This window comes from Tursiops truncatus, chromosome 5, assembly GCF_011762595.2.
Source record: "Tursiops truncatus isolate mTurTru1 chromosome 5, mTurTru1.mat.Y, whole genome shotgun sequence".
Classification (NCBI taxonomy): Eukaryota; Metazoa; Chordata; class Mammalia; order Artiodactyla; family Delphinidae; genus Tursiops; species Tursiops truncatus.
The window spans coordinates 4,821,587-4,838,939 of NC_047038.1; the positions used below are offsets into that span (position 1 = coordinate 4,821,587).

The window sequence follows — 17,353 nt, forward strand, 5'->3', positions numbered from 1 at the left end:
AAATGTAAAATGTTGAGGAATAAATGTAAAAGATATATGGGACTTGTTTGAAGAAAACTGATTAATGATACTTAAGTAGACTTCAGTAAACAGAGAGATATACTTCGTATTTGGGTAAGAGAAACGAGAAGGGTCAGTATTAGGCAGGATGTCAGTTTCCTCCAATTAATCTATATAGTTAATTCCATCTCTATCAGATGCTAGGGCAAGTTTGGGGGAAGTTGGTCATATGGACCTAAAGATTATGTGGAAGAGCAAACATAAAGGAGGAGCCAGAGCAGTTTTTGCAAAGGAAATATATAGCAGGTAGGTCTCGTAGAAATGGGGAATTAATGCAGAAAAAATAAAAAAGGATTTAAGTATATTTTTAAAAACACAATGAGTGCAAGTTTTAGAGGGCGTCTGCTTCCAGACAAACAAGATTGGGAGTTCTTCCGCTTCACACTGTGATGGAATAACTGAGACCAGATTTATACTCCCACCATAAACAACTAGGAAAGTGAACAAAACATATGAAACCACGGTTCTGAGACATTCGGCTACGGTCTGAATGTTTGTGACCCCCACGAAATTCATATGTTGAATCCAGACTTCCAAAGATGATGATTATTAGGAGGTATTCGGAAGTAGGGCTTTAGGGAGGTGATTAGGTCATGAGGGGGGCACCCTTATGGGTGGGGTTAGAGCTTTTACAAAAGGCTCCAGAGAGATCTTTTGCCCCTCCTGTCACGTGAGGGTACACCAAGAAGTCTACGACCTGGAAGAAGGCCCCCACCTGGTCACGCTGCTGCCCTGATCTCGGGCTCCCAGCTTCCAGACCGTGAGCGATAAACTTCTGCTGTTGCTCAGCCACCTAGCCCGGCCTTTTGTTATCGTAGCAGGAATGGACTAAGACAGCTGGACGACAGGCAGTGCGAGGCTGTGCCTCCTGAGAAGAGAGAAGTGGTTGCGCTGACTTACTGCTTGGAGCCACTTTCTGGACCACAGCGTGGGGAGGAGGAATCCGAGCAGGGTGTGACGGTGTCGCTGAGTTGAGGAAACAAAATTTGGAATTCGGCGAGGCTAATGCAACTAATTTGAGGGGCAGAGTATCTGAAAGGAAGAAGCTGCCCAGAGGAAGAATGTCGGAACTCAGCCTTGGGTTCCCCTAGTCTTTAGCTGAATGAGCCCCCAGGTGTGGTATGACACTCTGTGAAGCCAGGCAAAGAATGATCAGAATGGTGTAAACTCAGTAATTTACTGAAAAAACCTGCAGAATTCACTCAGGGCTGGGAGATCCTAGAGTTCCAGTCAGCTGGAGTGGAGGGTCCTTGTTAACTGCCCAGGGCATTCATGGGAGACTCTGGAAGAGTCATGCCTTACAGCAGAGCTGAACTAGCCCTAGAATAAAGGGGAGTCCAGACTTGCCCTCAAAAGGGTTAAAAACAGGCCTTGAAAGTTGATCCGTAAGTAACGTAACTATCTGTCATAGTAAACGTTATTAAAATAAAACAATGTAAATTATACCCAACAATGTAAATTTTACATATGAAATACCCAATCATGTTAAATGCAAGGAAGCAGGAATAATATAACTTGGAGAAAAAATTGTCAATGAAAACAGATACAAATGGTAGATATGATGAAATTAGCAGATAAGATTTCAAAACAGCTATTATAAATGCGCTCAAGAAATGTAAAGAAAACATGAATCTCAGAGGAGAGGTGTAAATGACATAGAAGAACCAAATGAAACGTCTAGAAATGAAATATATACTATATGGAAAGAAGAATTGACTGTATAAGATTAAAAATAAATTTGGTACTGTGTAAGAAAAGACCAGTGAATTTGAAGAGGGCAATAGAAACTACTTTATGAAGCGCAGAGAGAAAAACTGAAAAAAGAAAAAAAAAGAACAATGACTTGGTTACCTGTGGGACAATATCAAGTTGTCTAACATAATATAATTGGAATACCAGAATGAGAGAATAGAAAAAACATGTGAAGAAATAATGGCTATAAAAATTTCCAAGTTTGATGAAAAATACAAACCCATAGATCTGAGAAACTTAAACCCTAAACAGGATAAAGCAGAGAGTGAATAGACTGGTACATCTGTATCAGATACACTGGTACGTTATTAGGTACATCATAATGAAACTGCTGAGAGCCAATTTCAGAAAGAAAATCTTAAAAGCTTCCAGAGAGCTTTTGAGCCGCTGGGTTGAGAGGAGAGTGGCCTCCTCCTCTCCCCGCCGTGGCGTGTGCTCACCCACTGATATCCATGTACTCCGAAAATGGGGAGCCATCTGGCACAAATGTCGCTTTGCCTGCTGTGTTCAAGCTCTGATTTGACCAGATATTGTGAACTTTGCACCAACTTGTGGAAAAACAGCACAGCCCTGTGCTGTCAGTGAATTAGCAGGTCATCGAACCAGTGCTGAATCTTGGGATACTGGCCGAGCTGTGGCTCGAATTCCCAGAGTTTGAAGTGGCGGGACTCACCACTCTGGCCAGGGTGCTCTTGAAAATGTGTGTCGTGGGGGCCACGTGTTTGCGCCCGCTGGCGACGCTGGCACCGCAGAGTGAACGTAATGCAGAAGCGAGACGCCATCTGCTCTGCACTGGCTGCCTCAGCGTTACCAGCGCTGGTTGTGTCTAAAGGTCATCGTATTGAGGAAGTTCCTGAATTTCCTTTGGTGGTTGAAGACAAAGTTGAAGGCTTCAAGAAGACCAAGCAGGCTGTTTTGCTTCTGAAGAAGCTTAAGGCTTGGAATGATATCAGAAAGGTCTACGCCTCTCAGAGAGTGAGAGCTGGCAAAAGCAAAATGAGAAACCGTCACCGTATCCAGTGCAGGAGACCCTGCGTCGTCTGTACTGAGCGCATCATCAAGGCCCTCAGGAACATCCCTGCAATTACTCTGCCTAATGTGAGCAAACCGAACCTTTTGAAACTTGCTCCTGGTGGGCATGTGCTACGTTCCTGCATTTGGACTGAAAGTGCTTTCTGCAAGTTAGGTGAGCTGCATGGCACTTGGCGTAAAGCTGCTCCCCTCGAGTAGCTACAGGGCTTCCCTGGTGGCGCAGTGGTTGAGAGTCCGCCTGCCGATGCAGGGGACACGGGTTCGTGCGGCGGTCCGGGAAGATCCCACATGCCGCGGAGCGGCTGGGCCCGTGAGCCATGGCCGCTGAGCCTGCGCGTCCGGTGCCTGTGCTCCGCAACGGGAGAGGCCACAACAGTGAGAGGCCCATGTACCGCAAAAAAAAAAAAAAAAAAGTAGCTACAACCTCCCCATGCACAAGATGCTCAGTACAGACCTTAGCAGAATCTTGAAAAGCCCAGAGATCCAAAGAGCCCTCCGAGCACCACGCGAGAAGATTCATCACAGAGTCCCGAAGAAGAGTCCGCTGAAAAACCTGAGAACCACTGAAGCTCAACCCGTGTGCAGAGACCATGCGCCGGAACGCCATTCTTAGCCAGGCCAGGAACCACATAATCCGGATGGATAGGGCAGCAGCAGCACTAAATCAGATGAGAAGGGGCTTCCAGGCAGGACGCCTGTGGTGGGGAAGAAAGGAAAGAAAGCTGTTGGCATTAAGAAGCAGAAGAAGCCTTTGGTGGGAAAAAAGGCTGCAGTGACCAAGAAACGAGCAGTTGAAAAGAAGCCTGCAGAAAAGAAACCCACCACAGAAGAAAAGAAGGCTGCTGCATAAACTTAAATTTGTTTAACCTGTAATGGTCAAATCATTTTGGACAGCTAATTTTGAATAAAGACGTGATCAAAGAGGCAGTGAGAAATGTGGGGGGAGGGGAAGAAAAAAGCTTCCAGAGGAAAAAACTCATTACATACAGAAGAACAAAGATAATGACTACAGACATCTTTATTAAAACTATGCAAGTCAGAAAATAATGACTTTCTTAAATTGCTGAAAAAATAAAACTTGTCAACCTACAATTATACATCCAGTGAAAATATCCTTCAAAGTGGAGCTTTTCTCAGACCCAAAGCTGAATTTATCACCAGCAGACGTGTGTTGTGAGAAATGTTCAAAGAAGTTCTTTAGGCAGAAGGTAAATGATACCAAATTAAAAGTTATATATACATAAAGCATTGAAAAGTGCTGGAGAAATGGTTAATGTGTGGGTGAAAATAAAATACTTCTTAAAATCAGTTTTAAATCTTTTGAAAAGATAATTGTTTAAGACAAAAATAATAACAGTGAATTGTGGGGTTTACAATGTGAAGAAGTAAAAGAAGTAAATGTATGACAGCAGTAGAACAAAGGATGGGGGGCAGGACATGACAGAATACTGCTGTAAACTTTCTACATTAAACATAAAGCGGGCTTCCCTGGTGGCGCAGGGGTTGGGAGTCCGCCTGCCGATGCAGGGGACACAGGTTCGTGCCCCGGTCCGGGAAGATCCCACATGCCGGCGGAGCGGCTGGGCCCGTGAGCCATGGCCGCTGAGCCTGCGCATCCGGAGCCTGCGCATCCGGAGCCTGTGCTCCGCAACGGGAGAGGCCACAGCAGTGAGAGGCCCGCGTACTGCAAAAAAAAAACAGAAAGCAAAACATAAAGTAACATTATTTGAATATAAACTGTGGTACGTTAAGAAACATATTTTAAGTTCTAGAGTACCACTAAAAAATAAAGAAGTATAGATAGTAAGCCATTAATATCTATAAATTAAATGGAATTAAAATGGTTACTAAAAAATACTCAATTCAAAAGAAGACAGAGTAAAAGGAACAAGTAATAAATGAAACAAATAACAAAGAGCAGTTAGGTAGATTTAAACCCTGTTTTAGTGATAATATTAAATATAAATATTCCAAACAGTCCAATTAAAAGGCAGATATTAAAAAAAAAGAGCAGATATTGTTTAAAATGCAGATTGGGTTTTAAAAAACCAAACCTATTTATGTTTCATAAAAGATATTCATTTTAAGTATAACCACAGTTTAAAAGTGAAAGTATAGATAAGACCATGCAAATATTAATCATAAAAAAGTTTGAAGTGGTTTTGGGATGAGACTGTTACCAGGGATAACGGTAGACATTTCATAAATTATAGAAGGACCATCTTCTCAAGAAGAGTTAACAACCCTAAATGTCTATGCACTCAAGATTAGAGCTTCAAAATACATAAAGCATAAACTGAGAGAACTGAAAGAAGAAATGGATAAATCCCCAGTATTAGAGTTTGCAGCATGCCTCTTTCAGTAATTGATAGATCAATTAGAAGATCAATGAGGATATGAAAAACCTGAATAACATTATCAACTAACTTCACCTAATGGACATTTATGGAACAGTGGGCCTAATGGCATGTATTCATTTCAAGTGCCCATGGACAGTAAGCCAAGATCATATGCTGGGCTACACATCTCAGTAATTTAACAAACTTTTAAAGGATTGAAATCGTATAGAGAAAGTTGTGTGACCAAAGCAGGATATATTAGAAATTAACAAAAATATGCTTGCTGTGTTTTTTTTTTTTTTTTTTTTTGGCCATACCACGCAGCATGTGGGATCTCAGTTCCCTGACCAGCGATCAAACCTTGGCCCCTTGTAGCGGAAGCGCAGAGTCTTAACCACTGGACCACCAGGGAAGTCCCTGCTTGCAAAATTTGTGAATATTTGTGTATTAAACAGCCCACTTTTATATAACCCGTGGATTAAAGAATAAATCACAAGAGAAATTAGAAAATATTCAAACTGAATGAAAATGAAAACGCATTATATGAAATTTGAGGAACGCAGCTAAAGCAGTGCTTAGAGGGAAATTTGTAGCTTCAAATATTTATATTAGAAAAGGAAAATCAATCTTAAGGTTTCACCTCAGCAAGCTAGAATATGAAGATAAAATCAAACCCAAAGTAAGTAGAAAGAAGAGAAAAATAAATCAATGAAGTAGAAAGTGGGCAAACAATAGAGAAATTAAACCAGAAGCTCATCCTTTGAAAAGATCAATAAAATTAATAAATCTCTAAGTAGACTGCACAAGAAAAAAAACAAGGCAAAATTTACTAATATCAGGAATGAAAGATACATTACTATAGATACTAAATATTATGAACAACTTTATGCCAGTAAGTTGCCAACTTAGATGATATGGTGCAATTCCTCGAAAGTCATTCCGAAAGGAAAAGCAAGCCTGAATAGCCCTCTATCCTTTTCTTTTTTTCTTTTTTTGTTTTGTTTTGTTTTGTTTTTGGTGGCCATGCCAGTGCAGCATGCAGGATCTTAGTTCCCTGACCAGCGATCAAACCCGTGCCTCCTGCATTGGGAGCATGGAGTCTTAACCACTGGACTACCAGGGAAGTCCTAGCCCTCTATCTTTTAAATAAGTTGAATTTCTAGTCAAGATCTTTCCTGCAAAGAAAATTACAGAGCTAAATGGCTCTCTTGATCTGCCAAGTGTTTAGGGAATATAAGTCCTTTTATATAAGGACTTATAAAAGGACTTATAAAAGGACATATAATAATAAGTTGGAGATAATACATTAAACTGGGGAAAAGATTTGAACAGATAATTATATGAGTGGCCAATAAGCACACTTTATTTTATTTTTAAAATATTTATTTATTTTATTTTTGGTTATGTTGGGTCTTAGTTGCCGCTTGCGGTCTCCAGAGTGCGTGGGCTCTGTAGTTGCAGCGTGTGGGCTTAGTTGCCTGGCAGCATGTGGGCTCTTAGTTCCCTGACCAGGGATCGAGCCCACATCCCCTGCATTGGAAGGCGGATTCTTAACCACTGGACCACCAGGGAAGTCCCAAGCACGCTTTAAAATGCCAGTATTATTAGCCATCAGGGAAACACAAAGTGAAAACGCAAGGAGATACTGCTACATGCTTATCATAGAGCAGTGAAAATTCCGGAGCGGTGGCATGTTTGGAGAGGATGTAGAGCAGCTGGAACTCTCATGCATTGCTAGTGGGGATGTGAAACAATATACCTGCTTTGGAAAATAATTCGACAGTCATTTTAAAACTACATGTACTATTACCATATGATGTGGTAATTTCATTTGTAAGTAGATATGGAATGGAAAGGAAGGGAGGGGGATAGCAAGCATTAACAGGAGCATTACAGCCATACGAAGAGAGGTCTGTCCGTACAGTGGGATTCTCAGCAGTAAAAAGAAATGATCTACTGATACAGGCAATGACATGTATAAATCTTAGCATTATGCTAATTCAAAGAACTCAGATACAAAAGAGCCCAAACCGTTGATTCCATACATATGAAATTATAGAAAAGGAAAATTTATAGGGATAGAAAGATTGGCGGTTGCCCATGTGGGTGGGTGATTGGATGGGGGAGTAGGTGGTGGGTGGTGGTAGTTGTGAGAGTTTGACTGGTACGGGGGATGCAAGGGAGCCTTCTGGGGTGATAGAAGTATTCTGTTTCTTGATTGTGTTGGTAGTTACAGGGAAGTCCATACAGGGATTTCCATAAATCCTACATTTATGGAAATCCATAGAACTGTGTACTTAAAATGGCTGCAGTTTACTTACATAAAAATGCCTAAGTATTTTTGATTAAAAATAGGCGAAGTTGATTGAAAATAAATGACTTACTAGTTGAGATAGACTATCTCGCGAGTTTTATATTATGCAAATGTTATTTCTTTTTAAATTACCCGTGTAGACTTTAAGGTTTTTTTTTTGTCATTGTTATTTTATTATTATTTTTTCATTTATTCTCTTTTTTGTCACTGTTAGTTTTAGTTTTATTTTTTTGCGGTACGAGGGCCTCTCACTGTTGCAGCCTCTCCCATTGCGGAGCACAGGCTCCGGACGCGCAGGCTCAGCGGCCATGGCTCACGGGCCCAGCCGCTCCGCGGCATGTGGGATCTTCCCGGACTGGGGCACGAACCCGTGTCCCCTGCATCGGCAGGCGGACTCTCAACCACTGCGCCACCAGGGAAGCCCTAACTTTTTACTTTAAGTATGTTCCAAATATTGCATGGGGCATTCTTGACGTATTATTCGTTTATCCGAAATTCACATTTAAAGGGGTGTCTTGTGTCTGTAGTTGCTAATTCTGACAGTCTTGGCTTATGGAGAGCTATGGGAGCTGTGCCAACACCTGCTGAAGCAGCGCTCACGCGTTTTAATCATTGCATGTTCTGGTGACTTGAGCAAGTGTGGTGACCCTAAATAAAATAACCTGGTGGATGTAGGTTTTTAATATATTATTGTAAAACAAAGACCCCCCCCCACCCCCGATTCGTTTCTTTTCCACCCTTCTTCCCCAGTAAAAATAGCTAACTCCGCCCTACAGTGCAAAGCAGTAATTACCTGCATATCTCTGTGCAGTGGCCACTGGCCCCTATCATTTGGCAGAAAAAAGCTCATGAAGTTACTCGCCATCATAGATCAGCAGATGTTGAATCTATGAGTAACTGTTAATATTAAAATTTATTGAGCTTTACCTTTCTTTGAACCAAGCTACAAATACTTAAATGCCAGTTTAGTTTATATGAGGTGTGTATTGTTGAGGAGGATATAGAAGTTGACTTGATATAAAAATGGATTTGATATAAAAATGGACTCTTGCTCTCCATCATCTTATTATCTTGTCAAGGAGTTGGATCTGTAAACAGGTAATTATAATACAGGGTAATGCAGAGTGGTAATAATAGGTAAACGACTTGTCATGGAAGTACTTGGTAGGGAAAAATTGATTCAGATTAGGGGATTGTAGAAGACTCCCTGGAACTGTGTGCTGAGTGGATGAAAAGGAGTTGGACAGATAATGGGAGGTAATTTCAGCAAAAATCATGGACACTTTCACTTTTGGGGACAGTAGATATTTGCTGTCTCGCAGTTCTGGAGGCTAGAAGTTTGAAAACAAGGTTTGGCAGAGCTGGTTCTTTTTGAGGGCTGTGAGAGAGACTTCCTTCCATGCCTCTCTCCTAGCTTTTGGTAGCTCCAGGTGTTCCTTGGTTTGTAGATGATGTTCTCCCTGTGACATTGTCTCCTCTCTGTATGTATCTCTGTGTGTCCGAATTTCCCCTTGTTATAAAGACGCAGTCATGTTGCATTAGGGCTCATCCTATGATCCCATCTTAACTGGATCATCTGCAAAGACCCTATTTTCAAATCGTCTCAGATTCACTGATTTGAATCAGTGAATCGGTATTTGGGGGTTAGGATGTCAGCATCTTGTAGGAGACACAGGTCAACCCGTAACAGGTAGGTTGAGGGTTATATTTCACAGAATGTTGAAAACCGTTGTTTCGTATGTTCAACTTTCCTTTTAGACAAAAGGGTATTCATGAAAACTTTTTGTATAAAGAAGTAATACAAAAAATTCTGATTGTAATGTGAAAAGATGCCCTCCAAAGTTGAGAGCAAGTAGTGGGTTTAAATACTATTACTGTGGTTACAGTGTAATGATGGACATCACTAATTGAGTTCTTACTTTGTGCTAGACACTGTGCTGAGCACTGTGTGGTATTTAATTTTCAAGGGACTTTGTGAGGTGTGAGTTATTATTGTAACCTCTTTTTTTTAAATATGAAGAAACTGAGGTTTAGAGAAGAACACAGGGTGGGGGAACAGGGAGAGATGTTGATAATTTGTTCCATTTAGACATGTTAAGTTTGAAGTATTGGCTGAACATTCCTATAATGATGTTAGGTTGGTAGTTTAAAATTTGGTTCTGGAGTTCAGGAGATGGGCCAGAGTAGAAAATAGATATTTAGTAATTGTTAGTACAGACGTGCTCTTTGAAACCGGAAGAACGGGTGGACTTGCCTGGGAAGGTAATACAGAGTAAAGAGAAAGGAGGTGCTGAGGACAGAACCTTGGCAATGTGGCTACATTTGAGTCACTGGGAATGGAAGAAGAGTCAAGAGGAGAGGCTTAAAAGCAGCATGGTAGAAAGAGAACAAAAACGGTGCAAGAAAGAATTTTTAAAATGTGGTGCTGGTTGGACCTTCCCTGGTGGTGCAGTGGTTAAGAATCCGCCTGCTAATGCAGGGGACATGGGTTCGAGCCCTGGTCCAGGAAGATCCCACATGCCGCGGAGCAGCTAAGCCCGTGCGCCACAACTACTGAGCCTGCGCTCTAGAGCCCGCAAGCCACAACTACAGAGCCTGCATGCTACAACTACTGAAGCCCACGCACCTAGTGCCCGTGCTCCGCAACAAGAGAAGCCACTGCAATGAGAAGCCCACGCACCGCAACGACGAGTAGCCCCCGCTCGCCGCGACTAGAAAAAGCCTGCGCGCAGCAACGAAGACCCAACACAGCCCAAAATAAAATTAATTAATTAATTAATTTTTAAAAAATGAGGAGCTGGTCAGTGTATAAGAGTCTGCAGAAAAATGTAAAGGAGGATGAAAACTGAAATAGAGTGTGGTCCTTACCTTTTGAGAGAGTAGCATCAGTGAGGTGCTAGAATCTAGAATACAGGTACATGTAGATAAGGAGTCAAGGAGTCAGACTGTTTTTTTCAGAGGCGTGTACGGGAATAAGAGGCAAAGATCTGGAGTGCGTTTAAAAGAGAGAAGAGTTGAACACTTTTAATAGAGATGTTTGCTTTTTTTATGGTTAAAGGCAAGGAACCATAGAAATATTGAAACAAGACAAAACCCAACTAAGGAATGGGTCCACAATCCTAGTTGGTGGGGAAGAGAGTATAGATAGAGGGATTGGCCTGTACAGAATTCTAGTCCTCAAGTATTTCACGGTTTAGAAAATTTATTTCCTACCAGTTGGGTATGGGTGGGGGAGTTCACAATAGAAGATAATCTGAGATTAATGTTACTATTAAAAATACTATTAGATTTTGGAAGAATGAAAGAAGTTATAAGTCCCTTGCACTATATATAAATATTCATTGCTTGGGTCAATACTAGTTTAAACGCTGCTTATGATGTTGCCTCCTGAGTTTCTGATGAGTGGAGACCTCGTCAGTTTTTACCTATCCCATGCTTCTCTTTGATAGCTGTTGTTTAGCTGGGTGGTACTGACTGTGGGCTGTGATTGTAAAGCTGATCGAGGAGCATGAATGAAGATTCAGCTGTCAGTGGACCCCATTTGTGAAAAAGAATTTTTTTCTAATGTTCGCAAGTTGGACTCATCTTTTGCCTTATACAGAGTAGGAAATTCAAGGTTAATATTCAGTGCGTACTGGCTTTTTTAAAAGTCACTGTATCTTTGTTTTGTAGTTTATTTAAAAATTTTGTGCAATGTGTTATACAAAACAAGAGTGTATCAAATATGTATGTTTCAACTTAAGAATAACAAAAAGAGGACGTATTACCTATTGCTCAGGTTAAAAAGTAGAAATTATTAGTATTTTAGATTATTAGTATTTAGTATTTTAGTATTAGTAATACTAGTAATTATTAGTATTTTAGAAAACTAAGTGTGCCCCAGCTCCTATCCCCATCCCTGTTCCCAGAGGTGCCATTATCCTGACTTAATATGTTTATATTCTTTTACTTTTCTTTACAGTTTTATTGTCTGTGGATATTTCCTAAGCAATGTATCGTTTACTTTGAAAAAATGAATAGTGTACTAAGCTAACTGAGTTAGGAAGGGGCAGCATTACCATAGTTAGACGAAAGCTTCCAGGAAACAAGCTGACTAGTCAGGCGTCAGGTTCACTGAGCTTGAAGAGTTTCTGCTCAGGTAATCATTAAGCAGTGTAATGAGTTAATTTTGGAAACATAGGCCGCCATCTTGGTCAGGTATCTGTCATTGCTCTAGTATGGGCCGGGTATTGCAGGCTTGTTCAGCAAGTATATGGTCACATGGGAAGAGTGCTGTTCTTTATTTTTGAATTCTGAGCCCTTTGTGGTCTTCCAACACTTAGCAGTTGATTAAAGCAGAATCTTTACCTCATCTGGGAGGTGAAAATGAGTGGTCTCAGCTGATCCAGGAAGTAAGGCAAGGTGGAGTGAGTAGGTACATCAAGACAAGCCAGATATAAATAAAAATCTGGAGCAGGCCTATCTGGGCATCCTGTCCTTAGGAACAATGTCAGTGGTTGTCTTGGTGATGACAGTTTCAGGAGTCACGTCACTACAACTGAAGTAGTGGCCCTTTAAATCCAGTGCACAGCTGGCATCCTGGAACTTCTCTTCACAATCCAGTCCTCCGAAAGATTACTATCGTCTCTCTCCCATATTGGATCTTCTATATTCTGTACCCTAAGTTATTGTCTTTACTAAAAATTTACTTTTTTGGTGGAATACTCTCTCCAGTTGCTTCTTGAGAAAAGATGCATGGAAGGTAACCATTTTGAGGTCTTTTATGTCTGAGAAAATATCTTTATGTTACTTTCATAAGATGGTTTGGGTGAAGAATTCTCGGTTGGAAATAATTTTCCTTCATAATTTTGAAGAAATGTCTCCATTGTCATCTTCCTTCCAATATGACTGTTGAGAAGACTGAAGTCTGAGTCCTGATTCTTTGTATGTGACCTGTATTTTCTTTCAAGAGTCTTGTGGAATCTTCTTTTTGTTCCCTGATTGTGATATTTCACAATGGCGTGCCTCAGCGTAGGTCTCATTCTTTATTTGTTTATACTAAACACTTGGTAGACCCGTTCAAATGGGCAGCTCACATCCTTCAGCTCTAGGAAAATTTCTGCAATTCTTTCATTTCCTTCCAACCTCCCCCGCCCCCGTCTCTGGAACTCCTGTTATTCAGATATCGGTCCGCCTGGACTGGTCCTCTAATAGTGTTCCTGTTTCTCTCCCTGTGACTTTTTGGTTTTTTTTGCCCCGAGGCATGTGGGATCCTAGTTCCCTGACCAGGAATTGAACCGACACCCCCTGCATTTGAAGAGCAGTCTTTTTTTGTTTTTTAATGTATTTATTTTTGGCTGCGTCAGGTCTTAGTTGAGGCACGCGGGATCTTTCACTGTGGTCCGCAGGCTCTTCATTGTGCCGTGTGGGCTTCTCTCTAGTTGTGGCACACGGGCTCAGTAGTTGCTGAGTGCGGGCTCTCTCCTTGTGGGGCATGGGCTCAGTAGTTGCGGCGCGGGCTTAGTCGCCCCGCGGCACGTGGGATCTTAGTTCCCCGACCAGGGATTGAGCCTGTGTCCCTGGCATTGGAAGGCAGATTCTTAACCACTGGACTGCCAGGGAAGCCCCCAGCTTCTCTCCTATATCTTTTTTGCTCTGGTTCCTGGAAGACTTGCCTCAATTTTATTCTCCATGCCTCTTTTTTCATTTCAGCTATTGTGTTTTTAATTTCTAAGAACTCTTAATTTTTTTAATGTTCTTTATTAAATTGTATTCTGTTCCTGTTTTATGGATATAGCTTCTCTTACCTCTGTGAAAAATATGAATATATAAATGTATATGTACGTAAATGATATGTTTTGTGTTAGAGGCGTTGCCTTGGATGTTTCCTTGGGTGACAGTAATACTTGGCTGTCTGCTCATGATTAAAGGTGGAGGACGAAAAAGCTGATTGGGAACTCTATTTTTGGTACAGCACTGATACTAGCAAAGATGCTCTTGTTTTTCTCTCTCCAGAAAGTAACTCTCCAGTCTTCTGCTGAGGTGGGGAGGGGCCCGTTGCCTAGCATCATGGAGGAGGGAGCAGGTCTAGGAATCAAAGTGCTTTTCAGACAACTTTCCTGGAATCTTCCTTGCTTTAACCCCCCTCTTCTTTGTCCGTTACCTCCTGCTCCTCTGTTTCCAGAAGGAAGTGGCACTGCCTTCTGTGGATTCTCCAGTGTAAAGTGTGTTGTGTCTCATTTAGTTTTTGCTGCCAGGCTATGATTTGGCTTTCCTGGGTCTGCTAAACCACTTAACAATATTCATCCATCCACTCTCAGTCTTTCAAGATTTTGTTGCTCTTATCCCTTCTTACGAGTTTATGTCTGAAAAAGTCTTTTATAGCATTTTAGTGGGCTTTCATGAGAGAGTGAAATTATATACATGTTTTTAATTTGCCATCTTAATCCTAAAGCCCTGATTATTTAAAATGTTTAATATATGTCTCACCTCTTGAGACGTGAAAAGATTATTAAAATTAGCCCTTCTCATCTCTCGCTTTGGTTTTTACATTCATATTTATAATACGTGACACTCGTTTGAACTCCTTGAGACTATATGAACTCAAGGATTTATAAGTGAATCCAGAATTTGTGAATAAAGAGGTTGATTGTTTTTTAAATTTGCTCTTGTAGGAAAGTGGAAAGGTTTCTGAATATCCAGCAGTGATTGTGGAGCCAGTTCCAAGTGCCAGATTAGAGCAGGGCTATGCAGCCCAGGTTCTGGTTTATGATGATGAGACTTATATGATGCAAGATGTGGCAGAAGAACAAGAAGTTGAGACCGAGAATGTGGAAACAGGTAGACATCTCATTAAATGTTCATTATTTATAACTTTCTCATTTTGTAAGTGTCAACATTACTATTGCCAATTGAGTAATATACCGAAAAACCTCTTTTTAATGCTATTTAGTATAGCTTGGAAACAAGTGAAATATCTCTTGTTTAAGGGAATTTATATATATAAAGTTCTACATTATAATTCTTTGAAGTCCAACAGAGTCTCATATCACGGACCCTAAGGACAAAATTACAGACCCATAATAATAAAACTATTTTTGTCATTTTTTTTTTCTGGGAGTGGAAATACTGACTAGTTGTTATTTATTTGTAGAAGTCAATAGACTAGTATACTAGATTTCTTTTAATTCAAAAAATAAGTACAGTATTCTCATTCCATAGTAGATTAGAGTTTCTTTTAACCAATATCGGAGCAGTATGATTTCTTTTTTCCTAGGTCAGAAGCATCTTTGTAGTAGTCTATCAGATTCCTCTTCCCTTTTTGTCTTCTTAGAAATTTTGGTATTTCAATATGTCTGTGGTGAGATAACTGTTTGTTTAATTGGGCATTAGTATGTATAATTCTTGGAGAAACCTTTTCATTTTTGCCATTGACCATAAAGAAAAAAGAGTTTTTTACCAGAAGGATTATAGTGACAATTTTATAATAATAAACATTAAATTTATCTTTATCAGTTAATAGAGAAAAAGAATCCTTATATTTGGTTTACAATCCTAATAAAAATTCTTAATACTTTAGATAAATTTCTTTAAATGTAGCAAAGTCTCATGATTAAAAATTTTGTGTATTTGATGTCTTTCTGCTTGTTGAGGCCCAGTAGCACTCCCTAGTTCTTTTTTTTTTTTTTGGTTGAGCTGCGGGGTTGGAAGTTACCTTGCTCTTTGGAGCAGTGATGACAACAGTGCCAGCAAACCCCACGTGCAGTGGTAATCAAGTCATTTTTATCGAAACAGGTAGCTAAACACATCATAAAGTCTTTGTGACTGTAGTCTGGAGTGGTACTTGATTTCCAGTGCAAGTGGCAGGAAGATAACGTATGTTTTCTTTTGAGAGTTTGGACAGCTTTCCAGTCCGAAGCTAGAAGGTTAGTGGTAGAGATGAATTTTCTTCTTGAGGAAAAGAATAAGAAGAACTCACAAAAGTATTACGCAGGATGATATCTTGAAGTAGATATTGTAACTGATTTTATTATAGGAGCATAACTGAATAGAAAACTAATGGGACAAGAAAAAAGTATGATAGCTTAAGCTGAATGAAGAAAGTAGAACTGATTGAAATTTCTGGAAAATGTTTTGATCAAAAAAAAAAAAGGGAAGACTGATTTTGGTAGCAAATTGGAAGCTTTGAAAACTGAAAACTACAGTGCCACGTTTGTGTCAGTAGAAATTTAAATTCACATTAAAATACCAGAGCATGTTGACCAAATCTTACTCGTTGTACACTTGATGGTCAGCAGTTCATTCATTTAAATTAATCTGGTAAAAACAATTCCAAATAGGAAGCGAATAGAATCCATTTAAGGGATTTTATTTTCTTCGTCTTCTTGAACTCTCTGAAGGTGATGATATCATTTGCAGGGCAAAGATATGAGTGATTATAATCTTGAAAAAGAGGATGTACAAAGTCTGGATAAAAGAACAATTACTTTTGTGGTATTTTAAAAGTAGTTTTTGAATACTTGATAATGTTTTTTAGGTTTATTTTTCTTCAACACTAAAAGGAAATTTTGGTAACTAACTTACCTTATTCTAAAATAGTCTAAAAGTAACCTGAGAAGCTCATCTTACATTTTCTTTTTAATTCCATTCTGGCTCACGAATTTTTTAAAACCCACTTTACCTCTAAAATCCATATTACTTCTAAAAATAAGACTAGTATAGTGTAGCTATTCTTGGCTCTCCTTATAGAAGAACACTGTAAAATGCAGAATTCAGATACAGCTCGTTTAAAGGCAACGCCAAATTCAGACTGAAAACTACTTGCCCGTACATCCGTAATCAGAACAGTTTAATGCACTCACACTTATTCATCATAAGGCCTGCAGAACTTGGAGACTACAATATACTAATTTATTTTAAAATAGCATGGCTCATAGTAACTTAGTAAGATTGTTAATATACATAGTTTAGTTTAGAATCAGTTAATCTGAGCTTAATTTTGTTTCTACTTAAAGACTAAAATGCATTTTTAAATGAGTTGAAATATAAATAAATTTTCATTCTCCTGATATCTAGAACCTATGTAGATGAAGAAAGGTTGTTATGACTTAATGTAATGCATATTTCCTTTTAGGTAATGGATTAGGATTGGGTTCATTTCTTGTGGTGATAATAAATTTTTAAGTTAAATCCCAGATATATGTAGGTTTTGGAGAGGAAGATGACTGGCAAGTAAAGGAAAGGAATATTTATAAGATGGCTACAGCAGTTTCTGTTTGGTGAATTGGTGGAAGTGAGATCTGTAGAGAATAAGATTTCCTTTTGTACGTCTAGGAAATACTTCCTGGAATGCTCCTACATTATGATTTAGATTATATTAGTCTAAAAAGTGTTCATAATTCTATTTATTGATCTGTTATATCAGTCCTCTGCATGTTCTCACTGAAGTTTTTTTTCTTTTATTCCTGTATACCCATGCATATATATCCATACCAGAAGCAGTATTCATGGTGTCATCCAGGCAGGAGTACTAAAGTCATATAATGATGTACATCTAGCTGTCTTCATTATTTTGTGTATAAAATGATTTCCCGTTTTGTTAGTAGTAATTATAGGCTATCTTGCTTCACTTTTTTATAGACTGAACATCTACATTTCCCTCACAGGGCTTGTGTGTAATAGTAATCCTCTCTTAAATTATATGGGAAAAACCAAGTATATTTTAAAACTTTAAAAATAGACATATTCATCTAAACCTGTGAATTGCTTTTTGATAATAACTGAAGTTTAGTAATCATCAAGAGCCTTTGAGGAGTAGTAACGAAGTGTGCATGAAGGGTGGTCTCAACTCCGGCAGGCCGAAGTACCTCTGCCAGTG

General features: G+C 39.6%; 1 protein-coding gene and 1 pseudogene across 8 annotated transcripts in view; both read left to right on the top strand.

The window, feature by feature from the left end:
* The window catches only part of ELF2 (E74 like ETS transcription factor 2), a 96,414-nt gene that overhangs the window by 31,850 nt on the left and 47,211 nt on the right, over positions 1–17,353 (top strand). For 6 of the 8 annotated variants that reach the window (XM_033856676.2, XM_033856675.2, XM_033856678.2 and 3 more), the window contains one exon: positions 14,151–14,316. In XM_033856676.2, the coding sequence (XP_033712567.1) occupies positions 14,151–14,316 (166 nt within the window). Of the gene's footprint in view, positions 1–14,150; positions 14,317–17,353 lie in introns of those variants that run through there. The other 2 variants (XM_019927958.3, XM_073804828.1) reach the window with 1 other exon arrangement.
* LOC109548787 (large ribosomal subunit protein uL4-like) lies at positions 230–14,139 on the top strand (annotated as a pseudogene).